This window comes from Sebastes umbrosus, chromosome 12 (genome assembly GCF_015220745.1).
Source record: "Sebastes umbrosus isolate fSebUmb1 chromosome 12, fSebUmb1.pri, whole genome shotgun sequence".
Taxonomy (NCBI): domain Eukaryota; kingdom Metazoa; phylum Chordata; class Actinopteri; order Perciformes; family Sebastidae; genus Sebastes; species Sebastes umbrosus.
This window is the reverse complement of record NC_051280.1, coordinates 9,856,451-9,878,933: the sequence shown is the minus strand read 5'-3', so window position 1 is coordinate 9,878,933 and position 22,483 is coordinate 9,856,451. Positions and strand designations below refer to the sequence as shown.

The window sequence follows — 22,483 nt, the reverse complement described above, 5'->3', positions numbered from 1 at the left end:
ATATAATATTTATATAGTACAGTGCAAAATCTGAGAAAATCTTAGTATAAAATTGTTAACATCTTTCCACAGCTCATATGTAAATTTACAGGACAAAAATAAATAAGTGCAAGTTTCAGGATGTGATTCACAAAAAGAACATCAATGTCACTTTTGTAAGAAATGCTTCACTGGATAGAATCTATGGATCAATTTAAATTACACCTCTTTTACCTTATTTGTTACAAGGAACTTTTGTGGTAAGGATCAAACTTTCTTCCAGTCACTATCACTAACAAAATTACTCCAATAAAATGTTGCTGCCGGAATAGAAACCATGTTTTCCTGAAACAAGGCCCTTATTCTGGAGTTCATACCTCTATTAACAGAAAAAAACTATTTGCTGTTGTTCTCACCTTTTTTTTTTTTTTTTTTGAACTTAATTTTTATTGCAGTTACAGCAACTTACACAATCATAATAACAATCTATATCACTGTATTTTCATTTTGATAGCTGTCTCATAGTTTTAACACAAAATCTTACAGCTTAAAACAAGGGGGAAAGAGAGAACACAAAAAAGACAATCCAAATAATTAAAATAAAGTAAAGTAAAGTAAATAAATGCATAAATTTAAATGATGATAACTGTGGTAAGGGGTCGGAGGTAAGGGAGGGGGAGTGTGTTGTATGGGTGTGTGCTGTATGAGTGCGTACACGTGCCCAGAGAGGTGACCTGGGTCAGGAAGACAAAGACACAAGCATGATCCAGGATATACAAGAACACTCAGATCACCGCACTAGTACAATCCTGGCAGGGCTCCACCTTTTAACAAATGTGTCTTTTTGGAGTCTTAGGGAATAGGTTATTTGTTCCATGTGGTAGATTTCCCATACCTTCTCGATCCATAAATTGTATGTTGGGGGCTCAGGTTTTAACCACATAATTGTGATACATTTAACTGCTGCTGTAAGCAATATTTGTAAGAGATATTTTTTGGCTCTTCCATTAATGCCTTCTGGTATTGCTCCCAGCAGTGCCATTTTTGGATCTTTGGTGAAATTTTGGTCGAATACATCTTCGAGTGCCCGAAATACCTCTTCCCAAAATGTTTTTAATTTGGGGCATGTCCAAAATATGTGATTATGGTTGCCAATATGTGTACCACAATTTCTCCAACATTTATTCGAGTGTTTAGGGCCCATTTTAGCCACTATTTCTGGTGTACGAAAGAATCTTGAAATTACTTTCCATTTGAATTCCCTCCAGCTATTAGAGTTGGTCACTAGATGTGCTTCGGTGCATATTTCTTCCCACATGTCCTGTGGTATGTCTGTATTCATTTCAATTTCCCATCTACCTTTTATTTGAAGCGTATTGTTCAAATTCATGCCTAAAAATATTTGTTAAGAATGGCCTATAATTTTCTTATCTTCTTATCTATTTTCTTATGTTCTCACCTTTAATGAAGAACTGAGCCTTGAACACCGTCAGGTTCTCCTCCACTATCTGCTCCAGGTTCATGGTCTCTGCTCGGTCAGTCTCAAAGCACCAGTCCACTTAGCCTCTCTGTCCCAGTATAAACCAGTCCACTCAGCCTCTCTGTCCCAGTATAAACCAGTCCACTCAGCCTCTCTGTCCCAGTATAAACCAGTCCACTTAGCCTCTCTGTCCCAGTATAAACCAGTCCACTCAGCCTCTCTGTCCCAGTATAAACCAGTCCACTCAGCCTCTCTGTCCCAGTATAAACCAGTCCACTTAGCCTCTCTGTCCCAGTATAAACCAGTCCACTCAGCCTCTCTGTCCCAGAATAAACCAGTCCACTCAGCCTCTCTGTCCCAGAATAAACCAGTCCACTCAGCCTCTCTGTCCCAGTATAAACCAGTCCACTCAGCCTCTCTGTCCCAGTATAAACCAGTCCACTCAGCCTCTCTGTCCCAGTATAAACCAGTCCACTCAGCCTCTCTGTCCCAGTATAAACCAGTCCACTCAGCCTCTCTGTCCCAGTATAAACCAGTCCACTCAGCCTCTCTGTCGCAGTATAAACCAGTCCACTCAGCCTCTCTGTCGCAGTATAAACCAGTCCACTCAGCCTCTCTGTCCCAGTATAAACCAGTCCACTCAGCCTCTCTGTCCCAGTATAAACCAGTCCACTCAGCCTCTCTGTCCCAGTATAAACCAGTCCACTCAGCCTCTCTGTCGCACTGCGCTCCTCAAACTTCTCAAACACAGACCTCACACTCCTTCATCCCTGAAGTTACTTACTGTCCCTAAGTGAACGCAGAGAATCATGGCTGGAGATCCGCCATGCTGCATTCAGCTTTAGCCAGGTACACAACGCACCTGTGTTGGTGACGCAATGCGAAATCGTGGGTGTGTTTGATTTGGTTCACTTGAGACCCCGGGGGGGGGGGGGGCGGGGTGTGAGCAGAGCATTAAACCAGTGATTACAGTTTTTCTCGATTGTTTACACACATTTTCTGAAAGCATGCCTCATACTCTCAGAACTCTACACACAAATCAAAAAACACACACACAATGGGCAGAACCCCTCAATTCTCCTGCAAAATGAAACTTTACATTCAAAACAATGTTATTTCTTCTCAAAATGGTATTTTGTTTTCAAATGACACACACACACCATCATATGAATAGACATTTATAAGAACCAGTTGAACACTGATGTGCTCAATGTAAAACACTATGATGAATGGAAAACACTTCTTCTCCATTCATCATGATGACTTAGGCCTTTTTTTTGTTCAGTGTTACACTTACTACAGACAGTACATACATAAGTGTGTTGTAAAATATTTTAGAATATTGTTTTTATACTCAGAACACACAAATACACGGTAACAAATATATTTTATTTTCCCCACAAAAACAATGTACACAGTGAACATCCCAACCAACACAAAGTTGCACATACAGTGGAAAAAAAAAAAACTATGCTGCATCCTCTCTTCTGTTTCGGTCTGGCCACAGCACCTCATCCACATCACAAGCAATGTTTTCCCTGGCCAAGCAGCGGGGGAAATATCGCTTAGCATGTCGAATCCAGCCATGAAAAGCATCAACTGATTGCTAATTGTTACACTGTGTGACAGGTGTTTGCCCATGTGATGAGTCAGTGTGCATAGTAGGGCAATTGTCTTTATAATTTTGAATGACAGTGTGTTCCTTGTGAAAACGAGATTTTCTTCATGAAAATTGTGCCAAATGCAGAGAATTGTGTGTAGTGTTTTGAAAAAAGTGTGTTTTAGAACTGCAATTTGAGTGTAAAGCAGGAATTGTGCTTGTAGTTTAGCAGAATTGGTTCAGGGGGTTGGTGCATGAGTTACATGTTGTGGTCATTGTGTGTCAAGTACCAGTATTTGTGTGTAAACAATTGAGAAAAACTGTAATTAAGGTAGGGTTTTTAAGACCTTTTCATTGCCATTCTGTTGCTAAGGCAACAGCTTTGGTCCTATTTTACTTCCTGTCTGCTGCTGCATTAACAAACATTGCAACAGGAAATAATACAAATCACTAAATTGTGATCTTCACAACTACTCAATATGGTTTCATACAAATAAGTTGTCATTAAATGTCAAAAAGTCTAATTTCATGTTATTTGCAGGAAATAAAAATATATGATAGTGAGCAAATTAAACTCCATATTCATAATGAAGAAATAATGAAAGTTTCATCAATATGTTTTTTTTGTTTTGTTTTTTAAAGGGACTGTTTGTAACTTTCTAAGCGTATAAATGTAGCGGGTCGGCACACATGCGCGCTCGCATATGCGGGCTCCTCGTCTCCTCTGCCTGCTTGCCTTCACTCAGACAGAGTGCGCGTTCTCGCGTACTCGCTCCACCTCTAGACGTGAACGCGCGCTCACTCCACACTGCAGAAGAGTTAGTTTAGCTCTGAGAATATCTAGTGAATGTGGACGTTTGTGCAGAAATAAATGCTGCAGCTCCTCCAGAGAGAAACGTTACCGTCTCCCTCCTGCGCCCGGGTGCCGGTGTCACGGTTCACGTTTCTCTCTGCGGAGCATCGTCACTTCACAAGACACGGAAAACCTCTGTTGGTGCGCGCTGTGTCAGTGAATGCAAGCAGGCAGCGGAGGAGAGGCTCCGGGTGCCGTTGTCTCCCTGCGGGCGCAGGAGGGTGAGGCAGGAAAAGCCAACACTAGGATCAGATCTAAATCATGTTCATGAAGAGACCTTCGTCTGGTCAGCTAACATTACTGCCAAGCAGGTGAAATATAGAGTGATATTGTGGTTTTAGCTGACGTGTGTCGCCTCACTGTTTTGAGCGATGCTCATTCAGGTAAATTTAGAGCGAGCAAGCACGAGCCCAACGCTGACTTTCGTTGATTTCACGGCCACAGATGTCGCTGTTAAGCAGCCATTCTGAAAGTTACAAATAGTCCCTTTAACCTTTATTTAACAAGGTAGTACTCAAGAGAGACCTGGCCAGCATCATTTAAACATACATTAAAGTTTCAGACGCCACAACATAAAACAAATGCAAAATAAATACATAGCATAATATCTTACACGACACATTAAAATCAAGTGTTTGAAGCCAACGTTAAAGTGAAGATATTCAGAAACACAGACAGCTCCCGATTGACTCTGCTTCTAGGTCTTTCATTAATGTTTTAAATTCATCAAAAGTAATCAGATTTTCCAGTTTCAACCTAGCTTGCAGTTTATTCCAGGAGAAGGGAGCGGAATAGCTAAAGGCCATCTTACCTAGTTCTGTGCGGACCTTAGGTACAGATAATAATTACAGGTCAGACGAGCGTAGGCTATAGCTGCCAGTGTTGCACGATATGAGAGTGCACAGATAGGAGGGGAGTATACCAAGAATGGAGTTATAAATAAATGTGAGCCAATGTTTGTGCCTCTGCATAGGCAGAGAGCCAGTTAGCCTTGGTGTACAGGGTACAGTGATGTGTGAGCACTTTACAGCCAGTCACAAACCTCAGTGCACTATGGAAGACAGGATCTAACATTCGTAAACACTGCAGATGCATTCATATAAAGCAGATTCCCATAATCTAGCAAAGTTCAAAATGTAGAAGTGACCAATCTCTTCCTAGCTTCAATAGAAAAACAGGCCCTGTTCGGATAATAAAATCCTAGTTTTAGTTTTAGCTTCTTCACAAGTGTTTCAACGTGAGGTTTAAAAGAGAGTTGGCTGTCAGTTAAAATACCCAAATAATTATACATTTTAACTTGTTCAATCTTCTCACCCAGCACAGTTATAATGCTTATCATGTTACTTAGGTATTCTGATAGATGACAACCTCTCTTGGAGAAATCAGGATGTTTTTCTCTCGGGATTCTGAGAAAGAATAAGAGCTTTTGTACACAATACATGTCTTTTTTTTAAATTGCAGTGATTAACTATAATTGACATCAACAATCTTCAAACCTGTTCATTTGTCTTTAAGGCAATATATAAGGATGCAGATTTATCTCATTGTTTAAGATATTATTTCAACAACACTCAATTCCATAATTACCCAACCAGGCAGGCTGAGAATCTTCATCTTCCTTTGTATAAAACATCCTGTGGTCAGTTTTCTATCACATTTCGTGGAGTTATCTTATGGAATAAAAAAATGTCTATGTAATGGATTCCTCTGTGTCATTGTCTATGTATAAAAGAGACTTAGAAATGCTCTGCTGTCAAAAACATTTGATTTGGAAAAAGAATGATCACTCTTAGAGACTGTAAATATGAATTACTTCTGCTTCTTTGATAATTTACTTACCATGATTAGTTAAAAAAAATATGCAAAATGATTTATTCCATCATTAGGCTTATGTTTAGTTTGGAAATACAGCTGAAATTGATGTGTCAAAGGATATGAACTGCTCCCCTAAAAAAACATTTCAAACAATTTTTTAGTTGTCTTGTTACTACTCACGTTTGGTGATAGTGCTGTCACAGAACATTATTGTAATTGTGAACTTTGCACTAATTGCTTGTAATGTAGGGGTTTTTAGGTGTATTTAAGCTCATTAAACTGTGGTACATATTGTAAATTGCTCAGGATGAATGTGTTAGCTAAATACCTAAAATATAACAACAACTTGGTGGTAAATATTAGTATACATAACTAAGATTTGTAAACACAGGGATATATTAATTAACTCCTCACTTATTGTATGTTCAATATGTGATATCACCTGAAATATTGTCAATAAATTATAAACTTAAAAAGAAAATCATTTCCACCATACATCTTCAGTTGTTCTACTGCTTTTAAATGCATTTCTCTTAAATCATCATTTGGCATTTGACAGTTGTAATGTCATAGAACTTGAATGATTGGAAAGATTCCTATGTTTACAATTGGCAAGTTTTCGCGTAATCTTACACTTCAGGAAGGTTGTGTAACAACTGAGTATAGGTCATGTTGGGGGTTTAAAATGTTCACTGACAAAATGACAGTATATCCATTAGATTTGGGTTACATTGAATAACAGGCTTAACACTACAGGTGAGGAATCAGTTCAGGAAGATGAAGGCGAGGAAGGCTGCGGGTCTTGACGGCATCAGCTCCAGGCTCCTGAAGTCCTGTGCAGACCAGCTGTGCGGGATTGTTGTACACATGTTCAACCTGAGCCTGAGGCTGGGCAGAGTGCCACAGCTGTGGAAGACATCCTGCGTGGTACCAGTGCCCAAGACTCCGCAACCAAAGGACCTCAGCAGCTACAGGCCGGTGGCACTTACATCCCACCTGATGAAGACCCTGGAGCGGCTGGTCCTTGCTCATCTCCGCCCCCTAGTGAGCCCATCGATGGACCCACTACAGTTTGCCTACCAACCTGGCATCGGGGTGGACGACTCCTTCATCTTCCTCCAACACCGAGCTCTCTCTCACCTGGAGAAGCCTGGGAGCACTGTGAGAATCATGTTCTTTGATTTCTCCAGTGCTTTCCACACCATACAGCCTGCGCTTCTGGCGGACAAGCTGGAGAACACAGGAGTGGACTATCACCTCACATCCTGGATACTGGACTACCTCACCAACCGTCCACAGTATGTGAGGACACAGGACTGTGTGTCCGACATGGTAGTCTGCAGTATGGGGGCCCTGCAGGGAACGGTCCTGGCTCCGTTCCTCTTCACCCCCTACACTGCAGACTTCACCCACAACTCACCAACCTGTCACCTGCAGAAAATCTCTGACGACTCTGAAATCGTCGGCCTCATCACAGAGGGGGATGACAGGGAGTACAGAGAACTGACTCAGGACTTTGTGGACTGGTGCCAGCGGAACCGCCTCCAGCTTAACGTGGGGAAAACAAAAAAGCTGGTGGTGGATTTCCGTAGACGCACACACTCCCCCCCGACACCGGTGAACATCCAGGGAATAGACATTGAGATGGTGGCATCTTACAAGTACCTGGGTGTTCACCTGAACAATAAACTGGACTGGACTGATAACTCAACTGCACTCTACAGGAAAGGCCAGAGTAGACTCTGTCTACTCAGAAGACTGAGATCTTTTGGAGTGCAGGGAGCTCTCCTGAAGACCTTTCATGACACTGTGGTGGCATCAGCCATTTTTTATGGAGCGGTCTGCTGGGGCAGCAGCATCTCGGCTGTGTAGAGGAAGAGACTAGACAGAGTGATCAGGAAGAACAGCTCTGTCCTGGGATGCCCCCTCGACACAGTGGAGGTGGTGGGAGAGAGGAGGATGATGGCTAAGCTGTTATCCATGATGGAGACTGACTCCCACCCCATGCAGGACACCATCTCAGTACTGGAGAGCTCTTTCAGCGACAGGCTGCTCCACCCAAAGTGTGTAAAGGAGCGCTATCGCAGGTCCTTCCTTCCTGCAGCTGTCAGACTCCACAACCAGCACTGCTCCCAGTAGACTACAACCAGCACTGCTCCCAGTAGACCACATACACACCAAAAACTGACAATAACTTGATATTTTCAGGTGGAATTTCATTCATTGTCACTGTGCAATATCATTTCCACTTGTGCAATTTTGTTAATAGTCTGTTTATTGTCAATACTGTATATACTGCTCCTATTTTTATACTTTCTTCTATTTAATGGTTCATATTTTGTTTCACTTTGTTTAGCTCTGTTTTACTGTGTTAGCTGATGCATCTTGTTTTTTGCACTATCCCCTTTGCTGCTGTACACTGCAAATTTCCCCACTGCGGGACTAATAAAGGAATATCTTATCTTATCTTATCTTATCTTAGGCTGACGTGAAGCAGTTTCCCAGTCGTAATTACGACTTGGATGTTGACGTGAACGTTATTGACAAGTCGGAAACTCATATTATGTGCATTCATTAGGAGCCTAGACCTCACACACCTGTCAACATATAACAGCTGTCCAATCAGAGCTCCCGTTTGCTGCTCTGTGGACTGGACTGCTTACACATCTTCAAAATAAAGAGAGATTGTGAAATGGACTCTAAATGTTATAGCAGGAAACAGATCATCTGTGAGGTGGAATATCATATAACTGAATGGTAGCACACTCCATGCTGCATACTGTATATATACCTACTGTAAATTGCTCAGGATATGTGTGTCAGCTTAATGCCTAAAATATAAATGTAAAATCTAGTCACATACTGTGTCAACTTTCAGTCTTTCTCAGTCATTTTGATATAATGAGGTCGATAAATGATAAAGAGGTGGAGGTGGACAGGTCCTGGGAGGGCCATTCAGGATGTTTAGGTTCTACAGCTGTCAGGACAGATGCACCGAGATCCTTGACTGACAGCCGAGCATGTCGAGGCATAAACGAACAGGTCCCTCTTCCAGATTAACTTTCTACTGCTCAAGCCTCAGAGATTGATCTGTGCCAAGGACTGGCGAGGCCTTGGTGTGGGTATTGTAAAAAGAGATTGGATCTATTCTTTCAAGGAAAGAGCTCCCAGGGTTGAGAGAGAAAGAGCATGATAAAAGAGATATGGCACTTTTATTAAATCACTTACAACCATTCCCTGGGATGTGCTCTCACACACACACACACACACACACACACATATACACACACATATATAGAATCACACATATCGTGTAAAGGTCAGTCTAGTTTTAGTTCATTCAGAAGTCAGTTTTCTTTAAAATTCAAACACCCTGAATAAGTTGAAAAAAGTTATTGTACTCGCTGTGACTAAAGTGAAAACCACTCATCAGATAATATACCGAGGTCCAGTCAAGCGAGAAGATTGCTTTTTGTTTTATCGTTATACAAGTTTAGAATTGCATGAAAACAGCAGGTATTGGGGGTATTCTTGGTAGCATTTCTTATGCACATACAGTATTGATGTTTTTAAATCTGTCATCTAAAAGTTAAGGCTTTCATTATACTTTTAGTGTTGTATTTGTGTAGCCGGTCTTTAATCATGAGGCGGTCTTGCTGTTTGAGTTTTGTGGAGCTGGCGTTAGAGGAACTGTGTGTAACAATTGGAATGGAATATAATATTCATAACTATGTTTTCTTTAGTCTTTAATCACCTGAAACTAAGAATTGTTGCGTTTTCGTTAGCTAAGAATGAGCCCTTCATATCTACATAGGGCCTCTTCACGGAATCCGTCATGTTGCTCCTCCATCTTTCTACAGTAGCCCAGAACGGACAAACAAAACACTGGCTCTAGAGAGAGCCTTTCGCGTTTTTTATGTTACCTGAAGGCCACCGTAGTTCTTCAATACGCTTGTGAAACTGCGGTAAAGTGATCCACAGAGTGCAACAACGCAGTCAGCTGCCATCTGACTTCCCTTGCTCCTAAAGTATTGTTATTATGGTAAGGATCTTCAAAATGGAGGAGTGAGCAGAGGGTTACTCAGCTGGTTGCAATATGCAACCACACCCCTAGATGCCACCAAATCCTACACACTGTACCTTTAAAGGAATAGTTCAACAATTTGGTGAAATGTTCACTTTCTCTGTGCGCTACGGAGCTAAAGCTGGCAGCGATTAGCTTAGGTAAGCTTAGGTTAGAATAAAGATCGGAAGCAGGAAGAAACAGCTAACCTGGCTCTCTTCAAAGTTCAAAAGTCCACCTATACCAACATCTCTAAAGCTCACTAATTAACAGAATGCATCTTGTTTGTTTAATCGAGTTGCACAAACAGAAATGTAAAAGCGACAATTTTTAGGGATATTTTTGGTCTTTGGACAGAACCAGGCTAGCTGTTTCCCACTGCTTTCAGTCCTTATGCTAAGCTAAGCTAATTACCTCCTGACTTCATGCTTCATAGGCTACTTAATGTACAGACATCAGAGTGGTATTGATCTTTTTAATTGATTGCTAAATGCGATATTGGGAGCAATTCCATTGTCTCCACACGCCTCTCAACATAGCGACAGCTGAGCCGGCAGAATATTGTATAGAGAACCTTTAACTCTTGCCAAGAAAGCCTATCTCCCAAAATGTGGAACTATTCCTTGTGCAGAGTCAACAGAGCAGGTTTTCTTTCTTTAAGCTTTTTTGTTTTTCATCCACTATATTGCTGGCATTGTCAATGTAACCAGTAGAATAGCACTTTGCATTAGTCATGGATGCAGTAGAAGTTGACAGCGACCTGCAATAAGCTGCAGGCAGTCAACCTCATTGTGTTTGACATTAAGGGGCTAACAGTGCGGATGGCATCACCTTCATTACACTCAGCTCCTGCAGCAGGTTAGGTGGGACAAATTTGCTGTCAGCCCGCTCCGCATTAGGACAGATTGAAGCAGACCAGTGGATGTGTACATCAGCTGTTTTCTAAAAGCTGTCACTCAGCAACTCTACTGGATTTTGTCTGACTTGTAGTCTCATAAACTGTTGATGATCAACGTATGTGATTTATTGGATGCGTGAATGCCTAGTGCTTTTAAATGTGCACATTTTTTACTATAACATTCTCATTTCTTTTATGGTCTCAAATGAAATCAATTAGACATCCGTGAGATATGCATTCCCCGGGCAAATTATTCAATTATGTTCTGTAAATGAAGCGTGACTGACCTTTAAAAGGGAACCATTCACAGTTTCCACAATTGCCTCCATGGTTCAGCTAATCTATTTTGCATTTCTGGATGTATCACATGGGGCTTACAATATCAGAGCATTTCAGACGGTGTCAGGTAACAACACAATCTGGAGGACTGACCTGATTACTGCCCTAAAACAGTATCAGGCTCTCAGCTGATCTGGGTAATACACTGTAGATAGATATGTGTGTTAGGTATAGCTAAACTGATCAACTAACCACCATTATCTTGATTTGCTGGTAATATCTGGTGCCTTAGAATGAGCCGTTTATATCTAAATAGGGAGCGGGTCCCATCAACGGAGTCCACCATGTTGCATCGCTATATTTCTACAGTAGCCTAGAACAAACAAACCAAGCATTATTAACTTTTCCTGCGTGGGCCGGAGTCGAAAAAGTTACTCACACCTGTCGCCGCCACCGCTCTCTCTCTCTTGCTTCACCACTCACTTCCCACATACACACACTCTACGCACTGGCTCTGCTCCAAATGGCTCTAGAGAGGGCCATTCGCGTTTTCAGGTCGGCCACCGTAGCTCTCCAACACGCTTGGCACACCGGAGAGGCTTCAGTCGGTTGCAATCTCCTCACCTCACCTCACCGCTACTGTAGATACCACAAGATCCTACACATTGGACCTAACTATTCAAGATCAATGCCTAACCTTTACCATCTCACGAGAGTTTCCCAACTTGTGGGCTACCTTCTAGAAATGACCCTGTGAAGAGGACTCGTTCCATATCTAGATATAAACGGCTCAATCTAAGGTAATGAAAACACGATTTGTATTTTCAGGTGATTATACACCAAAAAAAACATACTTATTAATATTAGTTTCCATTTCTGCCAGTAGATCCCCATCAATGTAACACAGTTTCCTTTAGTGGAATACTGCACACAGAAGTTTTGAGCTGGCACAGATTTCCATTAGAAAAGTCATCACAGCTGTTCTTTATTTTCCTGACCTGTAGGTGAGACAAAACAACCCTATTGCCTGTCAGCCATTTTTCATAGTCTTAATCAATAGGCCAAGAATAGCAGTTGAAGGTGAGCTTCGTCGATCCGTCTTTCTCAATCATCTCTTCCTCTATTACCCCTGGGGGTCGATACCACTGCCTTTAGAGGCAACAAAGTTATTCTCACTTCCCCCCTGGGAGTAGCAGCATGGAGCTGAGGTGCTGGGAGGAAGCTAATGAATGTATTTGTCATATCTCTAATGGCTCACTATATCACCACAGCACCTTGGCTTGGGATTTATGGTAATCATGACTGCAGAAAAGTTAATGCGTTCTGTTTTAGGATTTTTTTCTGGTTCTGATGAGACAGCTTGAGAGAACATTGAATTGACGGCAGGTTTTTATTTTCTTCTGAGCCCAAATCGTGGAAACGTTGACAATGTGCCAAGGTAAATGATAGCCTAAAAACTCAGAGTTGGGAAGTTGGTATTCACATCAGCAAGAGTGCAGGAATGGCAAACTAATGATGAGTCAACTCTGCTATTGATTAGAGCCGGCTTATTTTAGTCCCTGAGGCCCACACGAGCCCACACACCCAGACCAACAATATCAGCTTACTCTCAAGTTGTGCTGAGATGTCTTTACCGATAACAACTCCAGAAACTTTTTATTTTACATTCCCTTTTTTGCCTCGCAAATCTCATCCAGCAGCAGAACTTCATCTTCTTCCATTAAGTCCCAAGTGACTTCATTTTTATCTACAGTATGCACTCAAAATGCAAATGACGAAGTGTCTCGGGCTCAGGCGAGCACAGAGCGCAGCTGAAGAAGACGTCAAAGACAAGTGTTCACAAGAGATGCGGTACATTAAAATTGATTAAAAGAAATTAAAGTAATTAGTCCACAAATTAACATTTTGTGCTGCTCATTCTGTGATCGATTTACCATAAATTACTAAGGGACATACGTTAATCTGGACTTGCTGATCAACAGTGGGAGTGCTGAAGTGTGAAAAAGCCAGCAGCATATTTCATTTGTATGTTTTTTGGAGTTTCCAGAGTACATTTTATGTAGCATGAATAATGGTGTGTGGGTGTGAGAAAGGAGAGAGAAATATTTGTTCAAGATTCCTCAAGGGCGGCTCGTGCAGCTTCTGTGGAGACGAGAACACACGTACGAGGCGAGAAGACGCAGGCTGGCTGCACGGTTCTGATGCACTTTAAAAGCACACTTGATCAGCAATTCCTTCTATGAGCCCACACATCCTTCAGACTTCAAACACGCCTCTTGAAGGTTAGGGGCACAGAAGTGAGTAGATAACAGAGGGATGCCTCAGCAGAGATGCCTTACTTTGTTGACATAAGACATTACCGGGGTATTTTCACAAACCTGCTGCCCTCATGTGGCTGCTGATGGGTCACAGGCAGGACAGAAACATTTTCAAAACAGCATAAAACTTTGACGACAGTCATGGAGTTCTCAGGAATACATCTCAAAGTGCTCATCGCTGGCTGAATCCTGCAGAAAATGATGGTCGTGCAGCTCTTTTACTGTGAACTATCTACATCCTTTGATTCAGTCAGGGCAGTAACTGATCAATTACTGACAAATGATTGATGATTCCTTTCCTGCCTTCTCAGGGAAAACAACATTATCAGGCTAATTTAGGAAACAGCTGAGCTTTAGTTCAGTGCAGACTTTATCGACGGGCATGTTCCTCTCCAAGCTGTCTGATTCTGCAACACTGTGGATCTGTAAGGTTTAGACGGCTCGCTGTAACGATTTGTCCCTCTCAATGCATTCAGTAATCATACCAATACAATTGGTTAATTTATAAATAGAGCATTTGCTAAAATACTTTATTTATATCTCTGTGTTTCTATTAAGAAATACTGAATGGCCTGTTTTATGGCAGAGTTGGATAAATCCCTAATAGTAAAAAAAAACAGAATTATCGCCTCCTGGTTGTATTCCTCCGCCAGCCAGTCAAGTTGCAGTTTACATCCATATCTGTCCAAAATGTCCTCACTTCATCATTTTATCCTGTTAGACATTTCTGTGAAATTGTCCTAATTAGCATATGAATCCTTGGGTTACGGCCAAAAACGTGTTTTGTGACGTCACAGTGACCTTTGACCGCCGAAAGCTAATCAGTTCATCCTTGAGTCCAAGTGGACGTTTGTGCCAAATTTGAAGAAATCCCCTCTAGGCGTTCCTGAGATATTAAGTTCATGAGAATGGGATGCACATGAGGTCACAGTGACCTTTGACCACCAAAATCTAATCAGTTCATGCTTGAGTCCAAGTGGATGTTTGTGCCAAATTTGAAGCAGTTCCCTCAAAGTGTTCCTGACATATCGCGGTCAAAAGAATGGGACGGACGTGAGGTCACAGTGACCTTGACCTTTCACCACCAAAAACTAATCAGTTCATCCTTGATTCCAAGTTGACGTTTGTGGCCAGATTTGAAGAAATTTGCTCAAGGCGTTACTGAGATATCACAAGAATGGGACGGACGTGAGGTCACAGTGACCGTTGACCACTAAATTCTATTATTGAGTTGATAATGATTGATAATGATTATTCTATCATCCTTGAGTCCAAGTGGACGTTTGCGAGAAATTTGAAGAAATTCCCTCAAGGCGTTCCTGAGATATCGTGTTCACAAGAATGGGACGGACGGACATATGTACGTATGGACGGACAACCCAAAAACAACAAACAGCTGTCGCCAGTGCGGAGTCCTAAAAATGTATCATAAATCCAGCTATACAGCAGCTGATTTTTCATCCACATAAGTACAGATGGCCAGCCATGTTTTTCTATACTAGACTGGTATCTACTATTTGCAGACTTTGCAATCCAGGATAAGAAGAAGAGGAGAAAAAAAGAAAAAGGAAAAGTATACTTTGCTTTTATACTCAGAGAACAAACTTTAAAAACACACAATACCAAGGTTACAAAAATCTATGTAATAGTTTGACTTTAGTTTTTCCTTTCTTCTTTTTCTCTTCAACTGTCTCATGCATGGTACATCAGACCATTGTGCTGCTCAACACTTACAGACAAAGCTGCAGTCGTCTATAATGACAAGCTGAATGTAAAGTGATTGAATGCTGAATGTGCATTCATCTTGTCCACTGCCATAAAGGCCTTTTTGTACATGTGAGTCTTTATCTCTCTTTGTCTGTCTCACTCTCTCACACAACACACTCAGTGGATTATGACAACCTCAGCGCACAATTTCCCTTCTTTTAGCTCATACTTGGACACCAACTTTGTCTCTCATCCAGAACTTTATTCTTTGCCCACTCTCTATGTAGATACACAAGTAACCTTTTTTGACACCATTCTTCAACCATGCCCCCAATTAAACTTATGACCCAAAATATCCGCTGCACTGGCTCACAAGCTAAAAAAAAAAAAGGATTTGTAAAAGTATTAAATGCTGTGTGACTCAAAAAGAGAGCCGGGCATATTCCGCCCACACATCACTCTCACAACAGCATTAACGCTTCTATGCAAACTACAAATAGACCAATTTCTAATTTATTCCCTGCATTTAAATACACTGATTCATAATAATTCACATCATTGACCATGATGGGACATTTATTATCATTGCAGCTTCCATTAACACTAACATTATCATAACTAACATTTAATGATTGAACATCTGATCATCTCTCCTAATTTTCATCCATTCTTTTAAAATCTGGATTTAGAGATCCCTTTACAATCAACACAGATATGTCTTGCGAAACTTAAAGGGCGGGTCCATTACTATTATTATGTTTTTTTTATGTTTTTCATTCCTCATTCTGTATCTTCCCAGTGGTGTTTCTTATGTATTCAAATTCAAAATTCAAATTTTGGTGAAAGTACGGTATGTTTTAACATCAAAACGCTATTTTCCCAAGCCCTTCTAAAACCTTTTACCAGACATGACCTGACGTAGGTTTCTGCATGATGACGCTGCCACATGTACAGTATACATCCTTATCGTCAGTGTATTAATGTTACATACAATTATTTAGATGGCGGTCAGCACGCTCCCAGGTTGGAGAAGCAGAGAGGAGTACCCGCTCGGAAGCTAAACAATGTACTGATGTGTGGACGCCGCGTTAGTACTGTACTGCTGTGTGGACGCAACGTTAGTACGAATCCGAAAGTCACACAATAAAACAATAAAACAAACAAACTAACCGATCAATGCAGCGGTAGACCAGCAACTCCTGCATTCTGCGAGTTAAAATGACTGTTTTTGTGAATGGAGTCTGGTGGCTTTGAAGACAGCGATATAACGGCTTCAAGTCCCCGGCGGAAAGGGCTGTCTGACGGCGAGGTAAACCGGTGAAAACATTCTAAATATAGCGTACACTTATATCGCTCTCTTCAAAGCTACATTCACAAAAGCAGTAATTTTACCTCGCAGAACGCAGGAGTATACATAAAACCCCACTTTCAAAATCTGAATTAACCCTGACAGTTATTTCCAAACTAAGCACAGCTAGCGTTGACTCAGCTAGTGCTAGCATTCACATTATTTATAACCTTATTTATTAGCTTCGATTAGTTTACTTTGGTAACCTCTGTGGCTTTCAACGGCTGAGTGGGCGTTTTCATTTGAAATAAAAGGAACAGAACGCAGATGGACCTGTCCTTTAAAAGGTTACTTCAAGTGATTTAGTGTGGTATTTCCATATAACTGGGGGACTTTTGAGAGACAAATTTTTAAAAAGAATGGTCTAAGTTGAGGCAGCAGAGGGTCAAGCCCCTAAAACCTGGGATCATACACTTCCCATAATGCAACTCACTAGCATTTTTTTTCTCTGCTAAGTAAATTCCCTTTTCTTTCAACTCCACATCCTCAAGTTAAAACAACATTATACAACTGCATTCACAGGATGAAAAAAGTACTCCTTGTGACTAGTGTATGTAATATGTAATGTATGTAATATGTAAAGTGCCCCTTTAACATGCGTGTGCCGCTCATTCCATCGTATCAAAAGGTCGTGTGAGATCATTTCTAGATGTTGTTTTATGGGATTTCAATAATGCCTTTACAGACATTCATGTGGGCGAGTTCTCCACGAGGTATTTGTCTCAACAGCTAACAGTAAGCAGAAATCAATACCGTATTATGTCATGTCAGTTTTGTTTATATTCTCCATTTAATACAGAGTAAAATTCAATGTGTTTTACATTAAAGCGTTTTAGAACATTTTAATTCGAAGCCACCAAAATAGATCAAGGCAGAGACTTTTAAGTTCAGGACAGTTTTATCTAGTAATCACTGCTGTGTAGAATGGATTTTGCAATAAACAGTTGATCAAATAGTTAACTTTGTGTGCATTGATCTAAAGCAGGACACCTTGGATGGATTAACTGTTTGTGATATGTAGATACAGAGGTACTACAGAGGGTGTTTCTAAGGGTGAGCTGAGGCTGCGGTGCTAATTAAGCAACCATGGATCAGTTTTATAGGACGAACTGTGTCTTCTCTCTAGTCTACATCATACTAGCGATGAAGTTTGTCATGCCCCACACTTTGCCTCACCCATAAAAACCTCACCATAAGACAGGGCTACATAAGACCATATGGCATCTGCACAACAAGAGAACTCAGTGCAGGATTATCTGTCAATCAGATTGTGAGAGCAACATGTGGACTGAGAGTTTTGATATCTTCACAGTAATAACAGAAAAACCTTTCATATACTTCTCCCCAGAACACTTGCATCACTGGGGATTTGCTGCTACATCGATCACCCACCGTGCACACCACCAGGTGAGCCTGACCATAAAATCTTTCATCTAGAAACACTATTTCAACCTGATATATAACATGCCAGCAAAAAGAGATTATGTGTATTTTCTGTTTCTGTTTCATATTTGTGACAAAACACTACACTGTTAAAGTAGTATATGAGACTGAGCGGTCTTGGTTAAAGGACCACTGTGTAACAATTAAGGGGGATCTATTGGCAGAAATGGAATATTGTATGAATAAGTGTTTTCTCTAGTGTATAATCACCTGATAATGAGAATCGTTGTGTTTTAGTTACCTTAGAATGAACCCCAGAACAGACAAACCAAACACTTTTAACTTTTCCTGCTTGGGCCGGAGTCGATAACGTTACATGCTCCCTTCGCCGCCGCTCTCTCTCTCCTGCTTCCCCACTCACTTCCCACGAACACACACTCTACGCACTGGCTCTGCTCCAACTGGCTCTAGAGAGGGTCATTTGCATTTCCGCGTCGGCCACCGAAGTGCTAGATACCGCCAGATCTACACACTGAACATTTAATTAACGTTACGTGAGTTAGGCAGTTTTCTGTTTACCGTAAGTCTCTAATTTAGGCTGCAGCTGTAAATTAATTTGTATTCTTATAGCCCAAATTAATAATCAAAGGTCACATTTACTTCACTTTCCTTGTGTAACTATTGTAGACTACTGCTCTTGTATCAAGGCTTTCTTCAAACAGTCAAGTTGCCATGTCATTAAATGTCATTAAATTTACATTTCAGGCATTTAGCTAATGGTGAGATGATACACCCCATAACCACAATGTCCATTTTTTCCTTTGCGTCATGCACAAATGACTAATCTTTGTTAGAACATTATATTGTTTAACCTTATCTAACTATTTAACACTTCAATTGGTTTTGGCTCGGATAACATGGATAACACATTGTGCTCTAAGTTAGCCCTTCTCCTCCGTATTCAGCAGTATACAGTCACAATTCACAGCCTGTTACAGTGTGACTCATTTGCTCTCCCACAGCGCCACTATTCGTGCTCATCAGCTCCATCCAGATGACCATATGGGCAGTAGAGGAGCATGAGATCCACACCAGAGAATTCATTAGCAGCCCTGAATTGCACCGTGCCATCATCCCTCTGTTTCTTTGAGGTGGCCAATGAAATTCAGGCTAGTGGGCGGCCTGAGGCAATGACACCATCACTTGTGGCAGGAGAACAGTAATTGGACCGTGTGTCAGATAAATCCAAGTTGTGACAAGCCACTCGGCACAGTGTCGCCTTGGCCTCGATGCAAAGCCATCTCTCAGCCACTCCACTGACCTGCAGTAGCTTTCTGAGCTTTTCAGTGGAGGTCAGCGGAGTTACTGCAGGTCACCGGAGTGAAAAGCCTTTCAACTATTCTTTTCACCATATAACATGCAGTAGCATCCCCTAAGAGAAGCAAGGGAGGGCTGAAATGGTTGAGGAATATATTGAAGAAATACTGCATTTCACATGTACATTTATGAAACTTGGGACTGTTTTATTTGGGACTGATGATTCAGTACAAATCAGCTAGTTAAGAGCATGAAGTATAAAGCATATTTAAGTTTTATTTGGTCAGATACAAAATATAATTCCTCTTCATCTAGAGCTATATTTATCTAATTAGCTTTTTCTTCTCAATTTGAATCCCTCAGGAGGAATATTTTAGATTATTTTGTACTGACACTGGAGAACAACATAACATGGCAATGTATGAAACAGGGCAGTCAAAGAAATACTTAAATATACAACAGTGAATGACCGAAAAGAAAAGACGCGATAATAAATATGTTTTTTTTTTGGAAAAAAAATAGACAACCAACATTAAATAACATTTGTTTACATGTGTCACATAAAATTGAGGTGTGTGTGTTAATGTAAACATAAAAAAATACTGCTTCTAAGGTGCTTAAGTATTCATTACACACAGAATATGTACACATTTATACAAGCCAGTCAATCTAAGCAAAAATATCTTTCTTTTCCGTATTTCAGATGAAGAACCAGCTGTTTCTGCATCAGTTTCTGCTGTTAACACTTATGATTTCATGTCCAAGTGATGAGTCGGACATACTTGTTTTTTGATATCGTGGAAGATTAACTCCCGTTTGCAGCCAAAGGCTTGTAAAGTTTGTCTGTGGCTGGAAACATGAACTGTTCTACCAGTCACTTTGGCAGGTTAACTGGCTAGGCTCGTCTCTATTCTAAAAAGCAATTTGGCTAGTGAAATATAACCTTTACATCTGTGTCTCTGTACATTTACAGGTGACATTTTCATGTTTTCCTCTGCATTGGGGAGATCTTGACTTCTTTTCTTGCACCTGCAGTTCGTCTGTGTAACGTTATGTCGTCGTCCTCTCCTGTCTGTTGCTTGGCAAAGTTGACAAACACCTGCACAACAGACAAACTCATTCAGTACAAAATAAAAACAACAGTTACCGCCTCGTGGTTGTATGCCTCGGCCATCAAGTCAAGTTGCAGTTTACATCCATGTCTGCCCAAAATGTCATCACTTCATAATTTTATCCTATTAGACATTTGTGTGAAATTAGCATAATTAGCATGTGAATTCTTGAGTTATGGCCAAAGATGTGTTTTGTGAGGTCACAGTGACCTTTGACCAGCAAAATCTAGTCAGTTCATCCTTGAGTCCAAGTGGAAGTTTGTGCCAGATATAATGATATTACCTACAGGCAGTCCAGAGGTATCTCTTTCACGAGAATAGGACGAACATAAGATCACAGTGACCTTGACCTTTGACCTCCAATATCATCAGTTTATCCTTGAGTCCAAGCGGACATTATTGTCAAATTTGAAAAAATTCCCTTCAGGCCTTCCTGAGATATCTCGTTTTTGAAAATGGCAAGGAACACAAAATTATAAATCAATCACAATTACTCAAGAATTAATAACAAACTTATTTTTTTTTTACTTATTCATACAAATAAATACTAATTCTTAATAAATATCATATAATCCTTGTCTGAATTACCTTAAATTATATATTTATCCATAGACGTTTATATTTTAAAGTACTGGCCCTACGGGCCAACAAGCCTTTAAATTTGGTGGCCAAAGTACATTTTTGGTGGCCCAAATGTAAACTTATGTAGAAACAATACAGAAAAGACAATTTAACGTAACTTAACATGACCCTTCCTTCACTGTGACACTTCAATATAGTAAATTATTTATTTAAATTCAAAACTGCCAGTTAGGACATCCCAACAGAAAACAATACAAGTGGATATTTGGTGGCCACAGAGTAACTTTCTGTGGTCGTGGGCCATGGTTAATGTTGAACCCTGCACACATTTAATTCCAAGAAAATTCAAATACATTTCTTTCACCCAGTTTACATTTTATATCATCCATAGTTTACACACACACAATTCTGAATGTATCTGCTCAGGATTGTAAGTCATAATTTAATTTCAAGTGAGATGTTTTAGACACAATAAATTAAAATATCACACTTATAAGAAGAAATTAAACAGTTGTGTTTAAAGAGTAATAAAACATATTTAAATATTGAATATAATGTTATTATTTATGTGTAACGGAATCAGAAAGGTGCGATTTGTTGTCTTATTCAGGCAGAGTCCAACGCTCCATTACTGTTTCCTGTAATGTTTAACAGCCAATTAAATTGCTGGATGCAAAGTTCAGCACAATGATGAGGATGTATTGATACATGTATTGATACATCCTCATCATTGTGATCAAGATGATTAAATTGAATATTTAAATATTGAATAAATATTGAAATCCAATCGTATTCTATAAGATTCGATTACATTTATACATTTCTTTTTTAAATGATGTAATAGTTTAATAAGTTATCGTTGGGTGGTTGTTCCTTCACAAATGTTATCGTGACAAATTCCCTCACATGTATTAAACACAGGTTGAGACACACACGTACCTGATCCAGTGTTGTCTGGGAAACAGAGTAGTCTTCGATGCTGAGCCTTTCTTTATTGGCCACCACCAGCTGAAATATCCTGGCTAGGGAGGAGGAGGCGATCTCATACTGCAGCGTGTTGTAATGCTTCTCCCTCTGAATGCAGCCGGGGAAGCTGCTCTCTATGAAGCTCTCGACAGGCTCCAGGTCTGGGGACAAGCCCGCTTTAGCTGCCTTGATTTTCATTGTCACTACGTAGCCATCACCAAATCTGGATCAAGGAAACACAGTGTGAGGATCAACATCTACAACTTGTACTACGTGTTTTTATCCCCCAAAGATGTTGTACAACTTCATATTGTTAGTATTTTTCAAAGTCTGAATGTTTCTTTCTTCATATATTAAGGCTACGCACAGAAACATTTTTATGCTTCCATGTTTTCTGTATCATGATGCAGAGAAACATTTATTTATCATATTTTAAAGGGTTTAGAATCATGATATTAGAATACTGCCCACACACTGTACAAGCCTGCTAAAACACAGAAAACCTCTTACTTGTATTTCAGATGCTGGATGGTACCCAGACACTTGAAAGTCCCATTGACCATGATGGCCAGTCGAGTGCAGAGGGCCTCACACTCCTCCATACTGGTGGAAAAACAACCACAATCCAGCTTTATTTTTTTACGGCTGCTATTTCACGTCTATGAGCAATGAATCATAATTTATTGATCTCTATGGTAAAATCGAGCAAATTCCAATCTAGTCATGATTTCATCAACAGTTGTTGGCAGAAGAGTTAACTGTGTTTGGTCAGCTGCTGCAGCA

The 22,483-nt window shown here is 40.4% G+C and overlaps 1 protein-coding gene and 1 long non-coding RNA gene across 5 annotated transcripts in view; both read right to left on the bottom strand.

The window, feature by feature from the left end:
* The window catches only part of LOC119498374, a 51,867-nt gene extending 50,259 nt beyond the window's left edge, over positions 1 to 1,608 (bottom strand). For both annotated transcript variants that reach the window (XR_005209110.1, XR_005209111.1), the window contains exon 1: positions 1,439 to 1,608. This is a non-coding gene — a long non-coding RNA (uncharacterized LOC119498374). The remainder of the gene's footprint in view (positions 1 to 1,438) is intronic.
* Positions 1,609 to 19,221: 17,613 nt separating this feature from the next.
* The window catches only part of LOC119498347 (retinal-specific phospholipid-transporting ATPase ABCA4-like), a 54,238-nt gene continuing 50,976 nt past the window's right edge, over positions 19,222 to 22,483 (bottom strand). For all 3 annotated transcript variants that reach the window (XM_037787144.1, XM_037787145.1, XM_037787143.1), the window contains 3 exons: positions 22,211 to 22,303; positions 21,674 to 21,923; positions 19,222 to 20,139 (listed from right to left, as the gene is read on the bottom strand). In XM_037787144.1, coding sequence (XP_037643072.1) covers positions 20,023 to 20,139; positions 21,674 to 21,923; positions 22,211 to 22,303 — 460 coding nt within the window. In that variant the 3' untranslated portion in view covers positions 19,222 to 20,022. The remainder of the gene's footprint in view (positions 20,140 to 21,673; positions 21,924 to 22,210; positions 22,304 to 22,483) is intronic.